The 23,230-nt window shown below is 33.8% G+C and overlaps 1 protein-coding gene across 2 annotated transcripts in view; it reads right to left on the reverse strand.

The window, feature by feature from the left end:
- The window catches only part of LOC140452328 (cytochrome P450 4d2-like), a 65,764-nt gene that overhangs the window by 38,653 nt on the left and 3,881 nt on the right, over positions 1–23,230 (reverse strand). For both annotated transcript variants that reach the window (XM_072546521.1, XM_072546517.1), the window contains exon 2: positions 5,095–5,295. In XM_072546521.1, coding sequence (XP_072402622.1) covers positions 5,095–5,295 — 201 coding nt within the window. The remainder of the gene's footprint in view (positions 1–5,094; positions 5,296–23,230) is intronic.

Consider the following 23,230-nt stretch of genomic DNA (forward strand, 5'->3'; position numbering starts at 1 on the left):
CTATAAACGCAACACTTAATATATATGCAGATTATTTACTGGAAAATTACATTTTCGATAGCGCTCTATTTCCACCACACATATGGTCTAATCAGAATCCGTCTATTGCGAGGACCACAAATGCCTGTGAATCCTTTCATTCGAGATTTAATTCTTCTTTTTATTCAACACATTCTTCTGTTTTTATTTTTATTGAAAAGTTAAAAGAATTTCAAGTAGACACTTATGTCAAAATAAATAGTTTACATATACCAGCAAAAATCAAAGATACTACTGTTAAGGCTAAATTGACATTTTTGGAGAAAATGATGGATAAACTACGATCCCAACAAATACGTAGGTTAGATTTTATAAAAGCTGTATCTTATCATTCCTATAATAGCAAATAAATCATTGTATACAAGTATATTAACGGTAAAATGTACAAAAATTAGGTACTAGTTGTATTATATTTAGATATTATTACAGTTATAAAGAAATAAAATGCACATTACTTTTATTAAAATAAATAAATAAATTAATTATGGTATTTTATTTATGTTGCAGCTATATTTATTTGGTGTCGTTTATACCTGTAAGATAAAAACGGGAATTGGGACTGGTGTCGAAAATTGCCATTAAATTTTAGTCGCTACCTGATTAGTTTCGAAATTTCCTACGCCCCCGGCTTATTACTTTCTCTTACGGTAAATTATAATAGCTATTTAAAGATAAAGATATAAAGATAACAATTAGAATATGTGTCGAACTTCTACACAAATATATTAAAACTATCATCATCATCATATAACGGGGGTCCTACGGCGATTGCCGCTTCCCGCATTTCAGCCTCCATCTTTTCCAATCTCCCTCTTCTAAGCCTCTAGATTGCATTGTTTTTGTAATTTCTCTTCTCCAGGAATTTGGTGGTCTTCCCCTTTTCCTTCTTTCTGGCGGAACATACATTAAGGCTTTCTTTGGCCACCGCTCCTCCTCCATTCTCATCACGTGACCATACCATTGTAATGGCCTTCCTTGTATTCTATCTGAAAGAGTATCTCTAATTCCTGTACGGTTCGTATTTCCTCATTCCTGATTCTTTCCATTCTCGATACTCGACATGACCTTTTAAGATAATCCATTTCCACAACGTCTACTTTATCTCGTTCATTCTTTGTCATCGTCCAACATTCGGCACCATATGTGGTAATTGGTTCTACAATTGCTCTGTATACGCGAAGTTTGGTATGCATCTTTATTTTATTAGACCACAGTAATGAATTCAGTATTCGGATGCATTTTTTCCCTTGAGTTATTCGGTTTTGTACATCTATCTTAACTCTGCCATCTGCTGATATGATGCTTCCTAGATATTTATACTGGTTGCAGCCTTTTATGACTGCGTTTTCAAGCCTCAGATCTGTGGTATTTCCTCCAATTTTTAAATATTCTGTTTTGCTTATGTTTACAGTAAGCCCCCATTTGGCATATTCCTCAAATAATTTTCGATTCATATAATTTATATCTTCCTCATCGGTTGCAACCACCACCTGATCATCTGCAAACAACAATGTATACAGAGTTTCTTGTCCCACATCGATGTCCATAAATCTACATTTATTTCTCCAATTCCTCAATGCTTCTTGGACGTATATTTTAAAGAGTGTCGGTGACAAACAGCATCCTTGCTTTAGGCCTTTAGTGACTTTAAATTCATTTGAGGTTCTGGTTCCAATTTTTACACAACTAACTGCATTTTCGTACAATTTATATATCGCTCGGATATACGTCGAATCCAATCCGGACCTTTTGAGGACCTCAAACATTTTCTTTAACGGGACACTATCATATGCTTTCTCAAGGTCTATAAATACCAAATGGGTCTCTCTACTTCTTTCGACACGCTTTTCAATTATTTGTCGTAGGATAAATATATTATCAAGGCAGGATCTCCCGGTACGAAAGCCGCTTTGTTCTTCAATATCTTGTATCTGTCTTTCAACTCTCTTCTTTAATATTCTGCCGTACAACCGGCCCACAGAGCTCGTCACACTAATACCTCTATAATTGGAACAGTCTCTTTTATTCCCTCTCTTATATATGGAGCTTATATAAGATTTATTCCAATCTTTAGGAATTTCCTGGTCTCCACACATACATTTATTGAAAAGGTCTACTATTAATTCTAAAAGTGCAGTCGGCCCATATTTAACCAGCTCTATGGGAATGTCTCCAGGCCCTGCGGCTTTTCCGTTTTTAACCTCTTTTAAGGTTTCCGTCAATTCAGATAATGTTATTATAGGGATTTCCTGTCTTTCGTCTCTGTTGTCTATTAATTCCCTTATCTTTTCCCATCTGTACTCTACTCTGTCCTCTTTCAGCAGTTTTGTATAATATTCTTCCCATTCATTTAACTTTATGAGAGAAATGTTGTCTTCATTTTTCCTAAACTGTTTTAATGTTTTCCAAGCTTGCGCCACTTTTGTTCCACCCATAAATATGTCCAGTTCATCACACTTAGCCTCCCAGTTTATATTTTTCGCCTTATCCACGTCTTTTTAACTTCTCTATTCCATTTAGCGTATATTTCTCTGTCTTGAGGATCTTTGGATTGAAGCCATATGTGATATGCTTGTTTTTTTTTTGAGAACTTTCTCTTCTAGTTCCGTTGACAACCATTCAGGTTTTCCTTTTTTCCGATTTTCAACTTTTCCCAGTGCTTCATTTGCCGCTTCATGAATATATTTTTTAATTACCCCATACAGACTTTCAGGGTCTAAGTCCTTTGTTTCTATATTTTTTATTTTCTGAGCTATTCTAATTTTATATAAGAACTTTGTCGAATCTTGTTTAAAGCTTTCCAGGTTATATTTTATGTTTTCTATGGTTGTTCCTATGTCTGTTACTTCATCATTTTTGTGACTTGATTGTTCTCTCTTAAATGTCACCATTACTTTTGCAATAATCATATGGTGGTCACTTCCACATTCTGGCCCTCTAAACACCTTCACGTCCTTTGTTTTTAGTTTAGAATCTTTACGATGAATGAAATAGTCAATTATTGATTTTAAATTCCTGGTAGGCTGCGTCCATGTAAATTTATGTATATTCTTATGTATATATTAAAACTAACATTTTAATAATTTGAAGATATTTTAAGGAAAATAAATTTACCAAAGAAATGTCAAAAATTGTATATATAAACACTAACTAAAAAATTAATTTTATTATATCCAAGGGTGTCGTTTCACATCGATGATTAAGCTGATCGAAAGTGGACACAATTTCTTCACGCAGCCCTTGTTTTCTTTAGTTTTTAGCGTTACCACTCTGACGATGCGTCCTCTTCAGCTTGCACTAATGTTATACCTCCACTTACTATTGATTGCAACGGTGGCAAATTGTCTTCAAGAATTAACACCAACGTAACGACCTTTATTCCAATATCAAGTAGCATTAACATTATTGATGCTGATCAATTATTGAAGATATTCTTTAAAACAATCGTTTCCAGAAGTGCTGTTTCAATTTCTAGGAATGCTGCCACACTGATAATTTATTAAATGACATATCCGAAAAGTCTCCGGATAGCTTTTCATCGGACCACAAATCAAAAAATGTCCAGCGGTTAGGGGAAGAAGGTCATTACGGTTAGACGACATAAAAGAAATAGGATGGGAATTTAATATCTAAGTTTCTAAGTAGTAAAGACACCAATTTGCCTCTACCAATAACAAAAACTTTGTTTTTTAAAAAAATTAATTTCTTTTGATCATTTTGAGAATTGACAATCACGCTAATTAATTTATGCATCGAGCTTTTTTTTGTAAAATATTATTATTATTTTACAAAACCTGTATACAATTTATCGATGGAAGCCTTGCCAATTTTAATTCAGGAACGTCGATCGAATCCAAAATTCCTTTTGGCCATGAAAATTGGGTTCGCGATAACCAAAACAAACCAATTTGCCAAACGTCATTTTCTAAAAATTCTGAGGGTAGCTTACCGCGCGATAAACAATCTGCCAGGTTGTCCAATTTCCGCAATCCTGTTGGCGACAAATACAAATGGCGAAAAAAATACGGCTGGGTATTTATTCCGTGCAGACTGATTGTCGAGTCCGACCATAAATAAGTACTGCTGACTTTCAGTAAAATAGACTGCTGAAGCGTGGAATAGCCGAGTGAGAAGAACAGCGCCGCATAACTCAGAAATTTTAAATTCTCGATAAATTTTAATTAGGCCTAAAATGCCAACCACAAGTCGTGAATTTCGAGCGGAAACGACTCATCCCAGGTGAGAATTCACTCTCACTATGCTACTCCAGCTTGGAATTTTTTTCATTTCCCAGAAGCGAGTTTAATTGATGTCCGGCATTTGACTATTTATTGAAAGATGACACAAAATATTTTGCAATCGAGAAGAATGATTTATTTCACCCGTAACAATCTATCTAAATTTAATTTTTTGGAAAACCGCATTAGGCTGATTTTTTAACGATATTTGAGCCACAATGAGAAGCTTGTAAAACAATTTGACTCCCAAAAGAGCAATCTTTTTCTGCGGGTTTCAAAATTCTGCAATCCTGTCCAGCTAATTAAAGACAACATCAGATGCCCTAAGTATCATTTAAAAATCTTTTTATGTAAAGCTACAGGCAAGATTTGTTTTGTTCAATTTTAATTTAGTATTAAAGTTTTCAATTTTTATATCTATGTACAACAAATATGATTAGTTAATATCTTAGTTTATTTGTCCTAGCCAATCTTATTTTTCATATTTATTTCTAAGAAAAGACGTTTTCACACTTAAGAGACTGAGCTAATTGAGGTCCAACCATTGGCTTTTAAAGAAAGTTATGAGTTTTTTTGTTCTACATTTGCTTCCAACTTTTAGAGTTACTTATATTATTATCTATTGCACCTACCATTTCTGATGGGTTGTTCAATGGTTACAACGTAAAGTTGCCGTAGAAATCGAATAGGATAGAATAATATAAGTATTACTAATAACATAAAGGAATAAAAGATAGTTAAATGTTTTTACTTTACTGATTAATAAGCCATAAAAAGTTTAGTACACACAGTAATTTTAATATAATAATATTCTTACCTGTACTTGTTAATAATCCCGTTGATAACCATTTATGTAGCCACTGATATTGCCTGGCTTTGTTTATTAGCTTTGTTGAACTTAATATGTGTTCGATTAATTTAACATCTTTAATAAAAACAGCAGTACTAAGAGGTCCATCGTGAATTCTTAATATTGGCCCGTACATGTCATGTAATTCCATCATTATATCCATGTAATCTGAAATTATAATAACCAATAGTAAATTTTAATTAGTATTAATTTTTTATGATTTTGCAAATGTTGTTACGACTTATACTTGATTTTTAGAAACAACTAAAAATACAAACGACGTGATATACTGTATCCAGAAATTTAGTGTCTCATTATAAAAGTTATTTTAATAACAGCTGTAAAACTGAATAATCCCTTGTAAATACTCTATTGTTGTATAATTATCACAGCTATCCAAGCTGACAGGACCGGCATATAGCCGTCAACTGTAGGTTAATACATATAATCATTCACACATACATATAATCACGTATTCTTTTATTAATCATTATTTTAAGTCTCATCGAAATAAAAGCGCCCAAAATTATGAAGATCTCAAATTAGTCAAATTGACTGGACCGGCCTTGGAAATTAATAAGTTTTGGGAAAAGGGGTAATATCCCAAACAGCACATTAGAACTGAAAAACCCATGTATACAGATATAATGAGTAAACGTTTAACTTAATTGACCTATTAACAAATTACTTGGAATTTATATAACTTTCTACCTGTTATTTATCTTTAATTGTTTTTTAATTTGAAGAGAATTGTACGATGACAAACTAACACTTAAAAGTCTGCTTTCGACGGAATTGGTTGTAAAGTCGTTTGAGTGTTCAGTTTGTGCAAAAAACTAGTTGAGTATTGTTATAAAAGTGTTTATTTTTTTAGAGTGTGTACACTTGCCGGTGAATCCACGTAGTCAAATTTACCTTTATTGTATGAAACAATGTGGCGTCCCTGGAGTCCAGAGAATAATAGGGCAATTTCGCCAGTTAATGAACCGGAAGCAAATCGACAAAGAGGTGATCTCATTCAAGTATTAGAACCTGAACACAGCCAACGAATACATTTGTCTATTGATGCAAAACAAATTATTGCTAATGTTTTTCAAACTTTTGTCGAAAAAAAAAATGGACAGTAACGAAGCCTTACATGAAACGGCAACTTTGACTAAAAAACCATTATCCACAGTCAGAAAAATTGTAAGTAATCCCATTATACCAAGATTAATAAGACGGGATAACAGTATTTCTCGGAAGCTCGATCGTGCAGATGAAGATCTTATTCGTCGCAAAGTATATGCCTTGTTTGAAGAACAAATTGTACCCACACTAGATATATTAGTTGACAGGTTTCACGTCGACAACACTGAAATTAAGTGCGGTAGAACAACTGTTGGAAATGTTTGCAACGTATGAGGTTTAAATACAAAAAAGTAGATAAAAGACAGGTACTTATGGAATCCAATCGTTTACGGATATGGCGAATGGAATATTTAAACAAAATTAAACAGTATCGTCGAGAGAATCGACCTATTATTTATTTAGATGAAACGTGGTTTGATACTTACGATACGCCATCTAAAGGTTGGGTAGATAATAGTCAATCTTGTTAAAAAAAGCGCCTTATAATAGAAGAAAAAGAATAACAATATTCCATGCTAGATCAGTCGATGGATGGGTTTCAAATGCCTTATCTCTATCAGCTAAAAACATGAGTGATTCATGTCTCGATTACCATGACAACTTCAGATATATCTGAAGACTGGTTCAAAAATAAGTTAATACCCAACATAACCCCTAATAGTGTTTTAGTTATGGACAATGCAACATATCATAGCAGGCAATTAAATAAAATTCCCAGTTCAAGCGATACGAAAATAATAATACAGAATTACTTGTATGACAAAGATATTTATTTTCATATATATATATATATATATATATATATATATATATATATATATATATATATATATATATATATATTTATATATATAATACTAACAAGGATTTATTGGACATTTTAAAAAGTTTCGCATTGAAAAAAGAATACGTTTGTGATAATTATGCCGAAAACGGTCATATGATTTTAAGACTTTCAACATTACTGTGTATTTAACCCAATCGAACATATGTGGCATCAACTTAAGTCAAGAGTTCGAAGAAATAATACTTCGCCACATTTAAATGCATTTGTCTTGCATTTAATTGAAAAGGAAGTACTTTTGATGCGAATTGTTGGAAAAATGAAGTCTCACATATCATGAAAGCTGATAATTCATATTTTCCTACATATAATATACAAAATATTATCATCAATTTAAAAGACGACAGTTATAGTGACACACATTTAATATAATATCTATGTGATGTAATATTTATACTCGTTTTGTGTGTGTGTGTGCGTTTTGTGTTTTATTGGCACTGGTTTTCACAACCAACTGGCCAGTCAATTTCATAATGATTTTTTTAGACTATAACTTATCACTAACTCAGGGGAGTAATGTGTAGTGTCTGTGTTAAGTACATGTCTTGTTACTTCAGTAAAGTCGACGTCATTGTCTTTACAAAGAGACGCTAATTGTATCCGAACGTCTGCGGTCCCTCAGGTGAGTACCGATTTACTCATTTTAAAAGATTGATATTTATTCATGTTGGCTTGTTATGTTTAACTTTTCCATTTCATGTCTGAAAAAGTTGGCGAAAAATGATAAATTTTTTTATTAATAATTTCACGAAAAAAAATTATTCTTCACTAAAGATCGTGCATAACATAAAATTATTAATCAATAATCTTATAAAATATTAAGTGGTAGATAGGGAAAATCATAATTATTAATTAATACTGAAGAAGAAAGTGATTTTAAATTTAGATATACAAGAAAATCTTATTTTAAAATGTTTGTAGGTATTAAAAATTATGTCCAAGTTTAGATTTAAAGTAAAAAGTAAATAAAAAAATACTTTTGCATTTGTTGATTTTGAATATTGAATAAGTTATCAGTTTGTAACACTTTTTATATAATTAAAATAATAATTATTTTTATTCCTTTTACCCCCGTGATGATACGCTCATGTTCGGTTTACCGTCTTCAAATTTTATTGAATGCCCGGAATTTCCCTGCGTCCGAAAGGTTTTTAATCCTTTCCGTCTTAATCCGGAGTATGAAAGAAACTAATGCCTTTCGGTGAAGGCGGGTCTTTTATGATAGATTTGTAAATATTCCGAAGGCTCGTATAGTAATTTTTCTGTAAAGACCCAATCTCGGGATTTCATATTCCATCATGTTTGTAGGTAGAAGTATACCGTTATGTTCAATGTTAATTAGAACCTTATCTTCTTAGAAATAGATACAAGCTGGCCTATCATTTTTGGGGGGAAGATACCCTCACCTTTTCTTGGGTAGCTTGGTAAAATTTTAAGAGAAACAAAGTCACTTCTAGGTGGGCACTCGTAGATAAAACAACTTATCGGGGGGCATTCGTCGAGTTAAGACGCTTAGTTTACATTATCGTATCTGCTACCTTACCGTCTCTGTGCATTTTCTTTATAAGTGTGTATACAAGTGTTATTTTGAGTTTCTTCATCCTAAACTATATTAGATTAAATATAGTCATAAATTCAGTGTTTAATACAAGTACAGTATTAACTTCAGTGAATTAAAGCAGCAGTCTTCAGGAATTACTGTAAGTGACATAATTTTAATATCTCCACCTATCTGGGCAAGTAACATGGTATAGCATCATATCATCTTCCATTATCTGGACGTATCCAACGATCATACATGTCATTAAATGTAGTTGAGAGTAGCTACTGAATTTTGCAGTCAATTAAAGAACATTCTATACTTTTTTTTGTTACGAACCAAATAATCGACTTAACCAAGTGCGGTTTGGTTAAATTTTTATGTTTTCACTTCAGTAACTTTTTTGTATTTTTGTAAATTTAAATTTTATTAATTTTTGTTATCTTTGGTGTTTGTTATAATTTTTTATTAAATTTTTTTGCTGTAATATCTCGAGATACGCCAAAACTTTATTTGTGCATGCTTGTGTTATACTTATATCTTTTTAAAGATATTTTCTAATTATATTTCTGCCTATTTTTATATGTATACCACCATCTTATAGTTGTTGGTGTATTTTTATTACTTGTGTTGCATTCAGCAGCGTCATAATTTTGTTGTTGTTTAATATATTGTTATTGTTTCATGTATGTATTTTATTTGTCGACTCCTAACAACGTTCCCTGATATATTTGCTTTTTACCTTTAAATATAACTATACCTTTGACCAGTAGAAAGATCAGGCTTATTAAGTTTCGTAGGTAAGTAAGTGTAATACCTTGTATATTTATTTTTTGTTTATGTAGAGTGTTGACCAAATTTATTCAATAATTAACTGTGATATCTTTTCTTGGGTTTGATCTCTGAACCTAAATATCTTTCCTTATCTCTTTTCTTTTCTAATGTTTCTTAATTTTCTCCTTAAACCCCAAAAAATTAAGTGGCGCCCTGTTCCCTATCTTATCTTATCTTTAGTAATTTTACCCATCTATCTTTTTGTTTATTTCTGTATCTTTTTCTAATATCTCCTATCGTATCTTTACTTATTTCGTCCGTTGGACCCATTCCTGGTTCCAAAAGCTAGTTTCGAACCCACGACTCGCTCTCCACCAACCATCTGGATGCCGTCCGCAGTGTCTCCATTGGTGACCTTTCTAGCACCATCCAAAAAATGTTTCCGAGGTTACACATATTTTTATGCCGCCCAAAGCGTGGGGCTTATATCCTTTTGTTTTTTCTTTGTCCGTTGCCTTTGCTTGTCTTTCACATTTATATAACCCCAAGCTACGAGAACCCCGATCAGCTTCCGTGTTCTATTTCTATTTATTTCTTCTTCTATTTTGCTTTATCTCTATATCAGTATTCTTTATTTTCTTCTTGCGTTCCGTCTGGTAAACACACTACAAGAGTTCTCCAGATTTATGTATAAATTTTGGAATTAAACCTGGTCTTTCTTTGGTATATTTGCACTATTTTTATATATTTTTTTATTACCTGTAGACTTAAATTAAAAAATGAATAATTTTGAAGGCAATTTTCTTACTTCAGAGGAAATTAATTATGAGTTAAAAATCAGAGGAACAGAGAAATAAAAGAAAGGAGGAAAATCCTCAAGAGATTGTTAGTTAGGGATAACAGCAATCAATTATCTTTAAATACCTTAGATTATGATAACGAAAAGACTGCTATTAAAAATTCTATCGATAAGATTTCAAAGTTAGTTGAAGAGTTTGAAAGTTCTTCAACAGATTCTTGTTTTCGCCAAGTCAAATCACGACTTATTCATTTGTTAGGTAGAATAGATCGTCTCCCTATTCCCGAGCCTTATTCTGAGGAACCTATTTCTTTTCGAAATGAATCTAATGCTACCTGTTTGTTATTGGAGCAAGAGATGAATGATAAAGTCATTCCTTTAGCTTCTAGTCCTTCTTCTGTCGAGTATGTCTCTCCTGCTGCTCCGCAGATAATACATGTTTCGACTCCCGATTCAAATATCTCCCAACATTCCATATTTAAATGGAATGTTAAATTTAATGGTGATCCCAAGACTGTGTTTGATTTTATTGAACGAGTTAATAAGTTATCTGAGTCCCGTAATGTCCCGAAAGATATTTTATTTAATTCGGCTATTGAATTTTTCTCTGGCGATGCCGCGGTGTGGTTTCGCAGTATTAAGTCCTCAATAAGTTCTTGGGATGGACTTGTTGAAGTTCTTAAATCCACTTTTTTATCTCCCGATTTCGACGAAGATCTTTGGAATCAAATCCAAGGTCGCAAACAAAAACGTAGCGAGCCTATCGTAATTTTCGCCGCGCAAATGCTATCCCTTTTTAATCGTTTATCTCGCGAAGCATCCGAATCCACAAAGTTAAGGATTATTCGTAAAAATATCTTACCTGAGCATATTCCTCATGTCATTTTAAAAGACATTAATACCGTTAGTGAACTAACTCAAATTGTTAAGAAGTTGGAAGATGCTAACCCTTCATTGTCGGCCAAGTTCTTCCAAAATTCTAAAATCTCTGTTGTTGAGACTGATACTCCGCAGTCGAAGCGTCATTCTCACAACAATGCCTCAAATGCCATATCTTTTCCATCTGCCTCTAATCACGTATCTAATTCATCTAATTCGAATGATAAAAACACTTCGAAAGTAGCTACCTGTTGGAATTGTCAAAAAACAGGTCATATCTATCCCGTCTGTAAAAAGGAACGACAGCACAAGTTCTGTTACAAGTGTGGTAATCCTAATGTGACTGTCCATACCTGTAAAAAATGCCGCATGCCTTCAAAAAACTAGTTTGTCGGGTTTGTTCTGTCGGTGCAATCTCGTTACCTTTTCGTCCTAATAAATCCGACGTTAAAATTCAAAATAATTGGAATCAGTGGTTAAAGACCGTCAAATATTTCTATCGTAATAGTGTTACGAAAATTGCCGCCCCAAAGTCTATCTCCGAAAAACCCCAAATTTCTTATCTGGAAGTCGACAAGGACCAAATTGATCCTTGGTTCGATGATTTCCGCTCTAAAATTTTATCAGAGCCCAATAAATATCCTCAGTGGAAAGTAGAGGATGATTTTGTTTTTAAATTAATTCCTTCCGAATTTCCTGTTTCCACTAATAATAAAGAGTGGAAAATTTTAGTACCGAAACCCCAAAGAAATGATATTATCACTTCTTGTCACGATCCCCCTACCTGTGCCCATCTTGGCTATTTCAAAACTTTAAATCGTATTCAAGAGTTATATTATTGGCCCAAAATGCGGAAAGATGTACTTCGTTTTGTTAGGTCTTGTAAAATCTGTGGAGCTCAAAAGATGTCGACTTTGGCTCCCATGGGTTTAATGGGACGAGAAAAATCCGCTAGGTTCCCTTGGCAAATAATTGCCGTAGATCTTATTGGTCCGCTTCCTCGCTCAAAAAGAGGATACACTTTTCTTCTTGTTGTTACCGACTGGTTTTCGAAATTTACGTTGATTCATCCTTTGCGGAAAGCTACCACGCAAAATATCATTAATTTTTTTGAAAATGACGTTTTTCTTATGTTCGGAGTCCCTCAATTTCTTATATGTGATAACGCCCGAAATCTTAATAATATTCTTCGTTAAAGAATTTATGTAGTAAGTATAAGGTCCAAAAAATATGGTTTAATGCTGTCTATTCGCCTTAGTGCAACTTTGTTGAACGTAGCAATAAAACCATAGGAACTGCTATCAGGTGTTATATTAAAGATCATTCCGATTGGGATAAAGAAATTCCAAAAATCCGTCAAGCTATAAATACCGCTAGACATGAAGTCACTAAATATACCCCATCTTTCCTTAATTTTGCCAGGTATGTCCCTATTGCCGGTAACTATTATTCTTTATCTGCCGATAATTTGATATCTACCGTTACTTCAGAGCAGAATGACAAATATGTTTCTGAAATACGAGGGTTAAGTGAAGTATTTGATGAAATACAACTTAATCTGAATAATGCGTACCAACGCAATGCTAAAACGTATAACTTACGGCGACGCGATGTTCAATTTCACGTCGGTGATACAGTATGGTGACGAAATAAGGTTCTATCAAAAGCCGTCGATAAGTTTATGGCTAAGTTAGCACCCAAATATATCTTATGTACGGTAGTCAAAAAGCTGTCTCCCCTTGTATATACACTGAGAAATCCTGATGGTTCAAATGCTGGGAACTGGCATATTAACGATTTGAAACCATATCTTAATGATTCTGATAATTCGTCAGGTGATGATGAATCCGATCAGGATTAGATTGTTCTGTTCTGCAACGTATAGTATTATCTACCGTCCTATCTATATATTTATATGAATATTTTTCTCTTCTATCTTCTCTCGTTTACCTCTTTGATTGCCCACCAGAAGTCACATATCTTTGAGTGCGGTTAGGTGAAAAATATCACCATACCGTTATCTATTAGATCGGCTAGTGAGATAATTACTCGCTGGTATCTAGTATCTTACCTATTCAAGTGAAAAATCACTTGAATTATCTTTGAGCCAAAACTCATTACCTTACCGATTAGTGAGAAATCACTTGAATTATCTTTGAGCCAAAACTCATTACCTTACCGATAAGTGAAAAATCACTTAAATTATCTTTGAAGACAGACACATTCCTCTTAATTCTTCTTACCCTTTCATTCTTTTAGTACTGATGTTGTCTACAGACCCCTTTCCCTGATATGACTTAGAAGTTTTCTTTATGTCAACTTCAACCCGATTGTGACTTTACCGATTGTGACCATAAATTAAATTTAGGCGTGTGATACGCGAAGTTATCAACTGACAACCAGGTACTTAATTTCTTTATTTTCTTTTTCTTCTACTCTTATTAATGCTAGTTGATTTTTATTTAATTCGTTTTGACTTTCACTTTGGCATATGCTTTCCATTGTGATTACGATTTTATCCAGTGTTGTTATTTAAGCCATTTCGATATCTTGTTTTAAATTAGAGATTCCCTAAAAATATCTCGTTCTCTAATTTATCTTAGCGAATTACTGATGAGTACTGATCTCGATGTTATCTCTTAAATAGACATTTCTTTTGTATTGAGGTTTACCTTAAATAATTTTATTATCTTGACGTTTGGTTACATCATTTCTTAATGATGTTAACGTCTTTTATATCTTGTACTTCTTTTTGAGGTACGTCCTTCGAATCGTTAGAAGGGTATATAAAAAAAATGTATCCTTAGCTTTTGATCGGAAACCGTTTTCTTTCTTCTTCTTCACCAGTTTCGTCTCTTGGGAGGGGGCTGTGTAACATTTTTTATTTAATTAAAATAATAATTATTTTTATTCCTTTTACCCCCGTGATAATACGCTCATCTTCGGTTTACCGTCTTCAAATTTTATTGAATGCCCGGAATTTCCCTGCGTCCGAAAGGTTTTTAATCCTTTCCGTCTTAATCCGGAGTATGAAAGAAACTAATGCCTTTCGGTGAAGGCGGGTCTTTTATGATAGATTTGTAAATATTCCGAAGGCTCGTATAGTAATTTTTCTGTAAAGACCCAATCTCGGGATTTCATATTCCATCATGTTTGTAGGTAGAAGTATACCGTTATGTTCAATGTTAATTAGAACCTTATCTTCTTAGAAATAGATATAAGCTGGCCTATCATTTTTGGGGGGAAGTTACCCTCACCTTTTCTTGGGTAGCTTGGTAAAATTTTTAGAGGAACAGAGTCACTTCTAGGTGGGCACTCGTAGATAAAACAACTTATCGGGGAGCATTCGTCGAGTTAAGACGCTTAATTCACATTATCGTATCTGCTACCTTACCGTCTCTGTGCATTTTCTTTATAAGTGTGTATACACTTGTTATTTTGAGTTTCTTCATCCTATACTATATTAGATTAAATATAGTCATAAATTCAGTGTTTAATACAAGTACAGTATTAACTTCAGTGAATTAAAGCAGCAGTCTTCAGGAATTACTGTAAGTGACATAATTTTAATATCTCCACCTATCTGGGCAAGTAACATGGTATAGCATCATATCATCTTCCATTATCTGGACGTATCCAACGATCATACATGTCATTAAATGTAGTTGAGAGTAGCTACTGAATTTTGCAGTCAATTAAAGAACATTCTATACTTTTTTTTGTTACGAACCAAATAATCGACTTAACCAAGTGCGGTTTGGTTAAATTTTTATGTTTTCACTTCAGTAACTTTTTTGTATTTTTGTAAATTTAAATTTTATTAATTTTTGTTATCTTTGGTGTTTGTTATAATTTTTTATTAAATTTTTTTGCTGTAATATCTCGAGATACGCCAAAACTTTATTTGTGCATGCTTGTGTTATACTTATATCTTTTTAAAGATATTTTCTAATTATATTTCTGCCTATTTTTATATGTATACCACCATCTTATAGTTGTTGGTGTATTTTTATTACTTGTGTTGCATTCAGCAGCGTCATAATTTTGTTGTTGTTTAATATATTGTTATTGTTTCATGTATGTATTTTATTTGTCGACTCCTAACAACGTTCCCTGATATATTTGCTTTTTACCTTTAAATATAACTATACCTTTGACCAGTAGAAAGATCAGGCTTATTAAGTTTCGTAGGTAAGCAAGTGTAATACCTTGTATATTTATTTTTTGTTTATGTAGAGTGTTGACCAAATTTATTCAATAATTAACTGTGATATCTTTTCTTGGGTTTGATCTCTGAACCTAAATATCTTTCCTTATCTCTTTTCTTTAATAAGGTTTATATTATATTATCTTCGGTAATTTTACCCATCTATCTTTTTGTTTATTTCTGTATCTTTTTCTAATATCTCCTATCGTATCTTTACTTATTTCGTCCGTTGGACCCATTCCTGGTTCCAAAAGCTAGTTTCGAACCCACGACTCGCTCTCCACCAACCATCTGGCTGCCGTCCGCAGTGTCTCCATTGGTGACCTTTCTAGCACCATCCAAAAAAGGTTTCGGAGGTTACAAGTTTATGTATTTTTGCCCTTAATTATCTAGATATTTATTTAAATTAAATATGTAATGTAAATGCCAAATAAAATATAAAATTTGTTAAGCCGGCCCTTTTTACTATTTACCTGAAGAGACAAATCTCTTTATGGCGTCGACTTTATCAGCGGGATCCTTTAAAATTCTGCATAAGTCAGTTCTTATAATTTTGAATAAAGTTTACATAAAAACGTTTTTGAAACAAATAAAAAAATAATATAAAAATGAGAGAATAATACATGAAAAAGGGACTACCTTCATCCAGAATAATCGTAGAACAACTTTTTTTAAACTTGCCAGTTTTTTTAATATGAAAAATAATTTTTCCCGGGAAATATCAAAAAAGTTATTCAAACTGTTCATAACAAAAAAAATTGCGATGTTTCTGCAATCAAGTTTTGCAAAGTTTGAAATGGGTTTTTTAACTATTTTATTAAATACTTTTGATAGAATAATTATCTCCCTTGCTTCTGCTACCCCCAAAAATTATTGTCAGTTGATTTTATTACTTATGTTTACTCTAAAAATATAACCTTCACTATTTATAAATCTCTCTGAAATTTTAACCACATTTTTAAGACCCACCTTTTGTAGGTTCGGTTTTTCAACAGATAGGTATTAACATTTATTGAAAATTAGGAATTCTTAAGTTTTTTACAGTTGTCTAAGCAACAGATTAGTAAATCAACATTAAAAAATCACCATTTTAAAGTTTTATACGTATCTGTTCAAAATGCATTACTTTTTACTGCTAGACTAAAGTTCTTAAAATGCATTTTTCGCCTTTAATTGTTTATAATTTTAAAAGTCTATTGAATTCACTGCGGAAAACATAGAAGTTTTGGTTATCGAGGTATAGCTTGTCTCAAAATATATCATCTTGATTTTCCCCTCCTTAAAGTATTAGTGGTATTATTGTCATTGCCATCAATGGAATAACCAAAGTTATTGGTTCTTAGTGGCAAAATATCAGGGGTATACTTCAGGTTAAAATAATACAACGCTTTTAATTCAAGACACTCCATTATATATACCATTTTTCAAAGTAAAAACGTTGCACGTCACAATTTATATAAAGTAAAAGTGAATTATTGTGCAGGGATATTGGACAAATTACGGAATACATCCGAGGAGTAAGAAGTGGAAAAGTAATTAAAAGAACTTATGAAATAATTCTGAACACTCCAAGAAACTCACAACATGATCCAGAAGACAACACAGCTCAACATTGCCTGCACACTGTGCACACATTAAAACAAAAACTCTTCGTTCATTCAGGTTGCGTAAGGAGATACAAAGTTAGTAACAAGCTGAAATGCGACAATAGTTAGAGAATTTGATCCTAGTTTTGAAAAAGCAAAAAAGGGTATAGGATTAGTTAATTTTTTTAAAAGAAAATTTCGATAATTTCAATTCTTATTTTCTTTTCGAAAATGGGTCATTTGGAGAAAAAATATAAGTATTTAAGAATAATTGTCTCGAAAATGTAAGATAGACATGATCGTAATTATAAAAGTTGAAATGAATCATTATAATAGTATTTTAAGTAACAAGTTCCGAAAGTCATATTCTACGGGATGAGAAGGACAGTCCTGGAATCCTGCGAATCTCGTAAAATCACTTTTGGACCTTATTAGGTACAATTTTTTTCTGCAGGCGTTGATTATGATAAAAAGAATCTGAATAGATACATTAGTTATAGATAGATACATTATAAATTACATATGATATAACAATTGCTCTGCTATACAAGTATTTATGGAAATGCTCGCAAGCCAAATTTTCCTGCCTGTCTAGGGTAGCTTAAAATCGGTGCACTGATCAGAGCCATTTGTAATTGTTCGAAAGCTTTTTGACACTCTTCGCTCCATGTATATTCTTTGCCTTCTGTCCAATTTGTTAATGGCTAGGAGATGTTGGCAAATTCTTTGACAAAACGTCGGTAATATGTACATAGACCAAGAAAACTTCTAATTTCGTGTTTATCTCTTGGTACTGGCCAATCCTTAATGGCTGCAAGTTACAGGATCAGCTGTTACACCATTACTTGCTACAATATGTCCCAAGTACTTCACTTCTTGTTGAAGCATGTGACATTTCTTCGGACTTAACTTTAAATTCGCTGCCCACAATCGTTGAAAGACTTCTTTCAGATTTTTGGTATGTTCATCGAAGGATCTTCCAACCACAATTACATCATCCAAATATACCAGGCATGTTTTCTGTGTTAGACCTCTTAAAACTGACTCCATTAATTTTTCAAATGTGGTAGGGGCATTACATAAACCAAAGGGCATAACTGTGAACTGATCAGTTGGCTTCATATCTACTTGCCAATATCCACTTTTTAATCCAGTGTGGAGAACCAACGAGAACCAGAAAGAGTATCCAAAGTATCGTATATTCTGGGCAAAGGGTAACTATTTTTTCTAGTTAACACATTGAGCTGTCCAAAAATAGATCCGTCCATCTGACTTTTGTTGATCTTAAGAAGGCATATGACTCAATACCTAGAACCAAGCTATGGGAAGCAATGGAAAACATCGAAGTTCCACGAAGATTAATAAACGCGGTAAAAGCACTCTACAAGAATAACGAAGTAGCTATCAAAACGGGCAATAGAATATGCAGTCCATTTAAGACGACAAAGGGACTACTACAGGGTTGCTCCACATCCCCCACCCTGTTCAAAATATTCCTGGAAAAACCCTGAAACCATGGAAAAGAAAGTGCGAAGGAATGGGTATACCAGTAAGGAACGAATATCTATATACGCTAAGTTTTGCCGACGACCAAATAGTGATCGCACAAGACGAGGATGACCTCAGTTTTATGATGAGAAAACTGGAGCAGGAATATACAAAGAATGGGATGGAAATAAACCTAAAGAAAACTGAATACCTAACAACGGAGAATACAGAAATAAAACAGCTGGAAATAGACGAAGGTAAACAAATCAAAGGAACAGACAAGTATAAGTATTTAGGTTTCATAATATCAAACAAAGGAACAACGGAGGAAGATATAAAAAATAGACTAGGACAAACAAGAGACTGCATACGAAAATTGAACCCGGTACTATGGGATAAGAACATCAGCATGAAAACAAAGAAAAAAATATATAATACCATGACAAGAAGTATCCTCACTTATGGGTGTGAAAATTGGACAATAAATAAGAAAACCAAAAACAAAATAAGAGCAACAGAGATGGAATTTCTAAGGAGAAGCTGCAGAGTAACAAGAAGAGATAGGATAAATAACATGGAGATTAAGAGGAGAATGGGCATGAACTCCGACATAATAGACTACATCGAACAGAAGAGGTTAACCTGGTACGGACATGTCAGAAGAGCAGACCAAAATCGGTGGATAAATAGAATAACAGAGTGGAGCCCGATAGGAAGAAGAAAGAGAGGCAGACCCCGAAGATCTTTCAGAGATGAGGTGGACGAAGCAATGAGTAGAAGAAACCTACAGAAAGGGGACTGGCTAAACAGGAAAAATTGGAGAAAACGGTTGAGTGAAGGAATACAGTGAAAACTGTGGAAATCCTTGTATATATATTGAGCTGTCGGTAGTCAATACAAAAAAGCGTTGAACCATCTTTCTTCTTTACTAGCACTACTGGTTATCTCCATGGACTGTTTGATGGTTCAATTACCCCTTGTTTTTTCATATCTTTAATGATGTCCTCGGCTTCATCTCTTTTCGCAAATTGAAGTCATCTAGGTTGTTGTCTGATTGGTTGAGCGTCTCCGGTATTAATTTTATGCTTTACTATGCTTATAAAATGCGTTAGACTTTCACGGCCATGTGTGTTCAAGCTGTTAGGCCGTTGCCATCTGAGATTAGTTCTCGACGTTTCGCCAACACTAAGGGTTGGCATCTTCTGGAGATGTTTCTGCTTCGTCTGTAATCTGAAGCTGATGCCGCGTTGTACTGCGGAGGCCATATTTATATTTTCTACTCGTCTCCCCTCCACTGGTTTCGGCGTAAGGGGCATGTCGTCGTTTGTAGTAGCTTTTCTTTCTTTGTGTTTTGAGGGAAGGGTTTTTGTGGATTTTAATATTGGTATTCATGTTTTGTTGATTTTTAGTCCTCCTTCTATCCGATTAAAATTATTTACTTTGCTTGTTTTACCCTTATCATTTTTATCAATGGCAAAAACATCTTGAAATTGTATCGACATAGACTTCACTTTTTTAGTACGTTCATCATCAAGATCTTGGCACCTTTTAATCACAATCTCAACAAGCTCCTTTGGATACTTAGATTTCGATAGTTTCTCATTAGTATTCATAGAACAAGTCGAAGCCACGGGAACACACTGTCCGATCAAAGTTCTTTTACTTACCTTAATAGCAGTTCCCTTTAAATTCATAACTCTTACAGGAACGACATCTCCAATTCTCACCAAAGCTTTTGCCGTTAAGAACTCGGCATTGTTCACATCTTCGACCATCCTTAAACTTCCCTCTCGGCAGTAACCATCAGGTCTGGTCATCAAAATTTTCTCATTATTACCGGGTATTGTTACGTCATAAGTAGTTATTAAGCTGATAACATCTTCTTTGTCTTCAAGAAACAGCAATTCTTCACCACTGATCTCGAGAACTCCATCTTTGACATTCAATACAGCCCTAACTTCCCTTAGTAAATTCATCCCCAATATGAACTCGTCGGAAATCTCTGCAATTAATATTCTATGTTTCACTGTGGTCTGGCCAATGGATACTGACATATAAGCCTCGCCATATGTATTAATTATCTAACCAGTTGCTGTTCTCAGCTTTACTGTTGCAGGCGATAATTTAAGATGACCTCGTACAACTTCTGGAAGTGCAATAGTTCTTGTTGCACCTGTATCTACCAAAAACGATCTACATATATTATTGATACGACCCTCGATGTACAAGCTATAAATTCCACCGGAGGACGTAATGTTAACAGTAACTATGGGGGCTGTATTTCTCGAGGTCGGCAGTTGCCCCTTGGTGTCGACTTGTTCTAGTTTTTCGACTGTTTTATCATTTTCTTGCAATTTAAGGTGAATGTGACCTACGTCACTACCATTCTAACATCTGGTTTTGCATCTCTTCGGCATCATGTTACGAACTACTTTCCGTACGATTTCCTCTAGACGTTTATCGTTTTGTTCGTTGCTCTCTTCAGAGGTTCGTACTCGAAAGCTCCGTGAAGCTCGACTAGCTCTCTTGTGTTCCATGGCAATGGCGAGCGCTTCAGCTAAAACTTTCGGTCTTGCTAGTCGTTAAGCTTTCTGTAGTTTACCGTCTCTCAACCCATTGATGAAGGTATCTAAAGCAATTTCTTCCAAAATGTTGGCTGGTGCCTCTTGATAAGCTAACAGCAATATACGAGCAACATCTGCTTCAAACTCTTGCAAATTTTAACTTGCTCGTTGAATTCTACTTCTTAGTTGCGCCTTGTAGACTTGTTGTAGATGGGCATCTCCGTAACGTTTGTCTAGTCGAGTGAACAAGGTCTGGTAACATTTTTCTTGACCCTAGGAATCGATCTTAGGACATCCGCAGCATCACCTCGTAAAGCAGCAGTCAAGGAAATAGCTTTATCTTGTTCTGTCCAATGATTGGCTGTCGCAATAGCTTCAAATTATCTAAGGTATATGGACCAAGGGGACTTTCCTTCAAATGGTGGCAATTAGAATCTTATATGATGTATCGTTTCGTCTCTAGGTAATTCTTCTTTCACTACCAGATCTAGAGTTACTGTATTAACTGGTGGTGGCACTTTCATGTTAGTTATTATGGTCTCTAATTGTTTGATCTTCTGAATTATTAACCCCACACCTGACACCAACTGTACCGTTTTTAAATATAACGAGCGGTTCGAATTTATATAAATATATTTATTTATAAGTTTACAGTTCGGTAATATATTATCAACTAAACTCTACTCATAACATCGTTACATATATATACCAAAAGTATTGTTCTAGAATCATCTGGAGTAGTCCCACCTCTAATTCGTTGTTTGACGAGTCGACCTCTCCCGCGCTCGATACATCTGTTGAAAGTTCTTGGCGCTTTCGAGATGCAATCGTTACATGGGCCACGCCGAATGCATGTTTGTAACAATATTTATTTATTCCTTATTTAATACTCTTGATTTTTTTTGTCTGTAGCCAGCAGATTTTCTTTTAAGGAAAGCAGTAACTTGGAATATCGGTTAACACTGTATTATTTTTAATGTTAATTGTGGACTTAAATATTGAGTAATTGCTTCAAAGCCTCGAGTGCTTTAAGATTTTAGATTGTTTTCATTAAATATGAAAGAATGATTTCTTCGTTTATAATAAAATGTACATTTTATCATTACTCTATTGTTAAAATAAATTATAGACCTAATCATAACGCCCTTTTAACTTCAGCAGCAATAATTTATAAGAAGCTGTTTTGACACCTTCACTAATCTCATGTAAAAGCAATGCAGCAATATTTGAAATGGAAAAGCGAAAACACTTTGGAATCTTATATGACAAGTACTGTCATAATAAAAATGCAAGTTGATTAATATTATTGTTAAGGCCATATACTTAGATACTGAAACTCTTTAGTATCATTTGTGTCAAGTGGATCTTTCGATTTAATCAATTATACTGAAAGTTAAGTTTTTGAGATGGCTGCAAAAAGAATAGTTTTGTTTTGTTTGTGTTCCCATATTATCCTGTTATTAATGTTTGGATCTGTATCTGTAGAGTAGGGATTGCGAGTTAAGTTCCACAGCACTTAGGCTACAATTGACCCATTTCACATCCTCTAAGGGAGCTGTCGAGCTCTTTGTCTATCCTGCCATTTCTAGAAAGGTGGACAAGTTACCAGGGGACATCTCTCTTATGTGGGCAGGTGTGTGCCAGGACTCACCGAACGCGTACGCTATTAACGATAACTCAGGGTATGCACATAGGACATGCTCTACAATTTCGTCTTCTCGTTCACACTTCCTACACAGAGGTGTGTCTACTAGCCCAAGTGTGTGAAAGTGTTTGCTTAGTTGACAATAACCAGTTAAAAAACCAAATGTCAAGCGTAGGGTTTCCCTTGTCGTTCCCAAGTACTTCTTTGATGCTGACTTTTCAAGGTTACTTAGTGTTACCCTGACAAGTCTACATCCTTACCCTTGCAGATATGCAGTTGCCTTTATTCCTATTGTGTCCTTTAATCCACCTCAGTATGATGGTATTACCATCTGAAGCTTGAGTTACTTTTGCTTATCCAAGGTTTATTGATTTTTGATTGTATTGATCCAACTGTCAATTTTAAAATACATTACTGTTATGTTTAATTGGCATATTTTTGCGTGTTTTGTTCATACTCTGGTGATATAGTGATTCGTATTGTGATTCGTATTGTGAGTTCGAATCACAATACGAATTTCATTTTTTATTTTTGAAATATTTAAAAATCCCATGTTAATCTTATGAAATATATTGTAATAAACGCAAAAATGCGAAATTTTAAAATAAAATGAAAATTTACAACATAATTCGAGTTGTTGGTTTTT

The sequence above is a fragment of the Diabrotica undecimpunctata genome, chromosome 1 (assembly GCF_040954645.1).
Source record: "Diabrotica undecimpunctata isolate CICGRU chromosome 1, icDiaUnde3, whole genome shotgun sequence".
Lineage (NCBI taxonomy): Eukaryota > Metazoa > Arthropoda > Insecta > Coleoptera > Chrysomelidae > Diabrotica > Diabrotica undecimpunctata.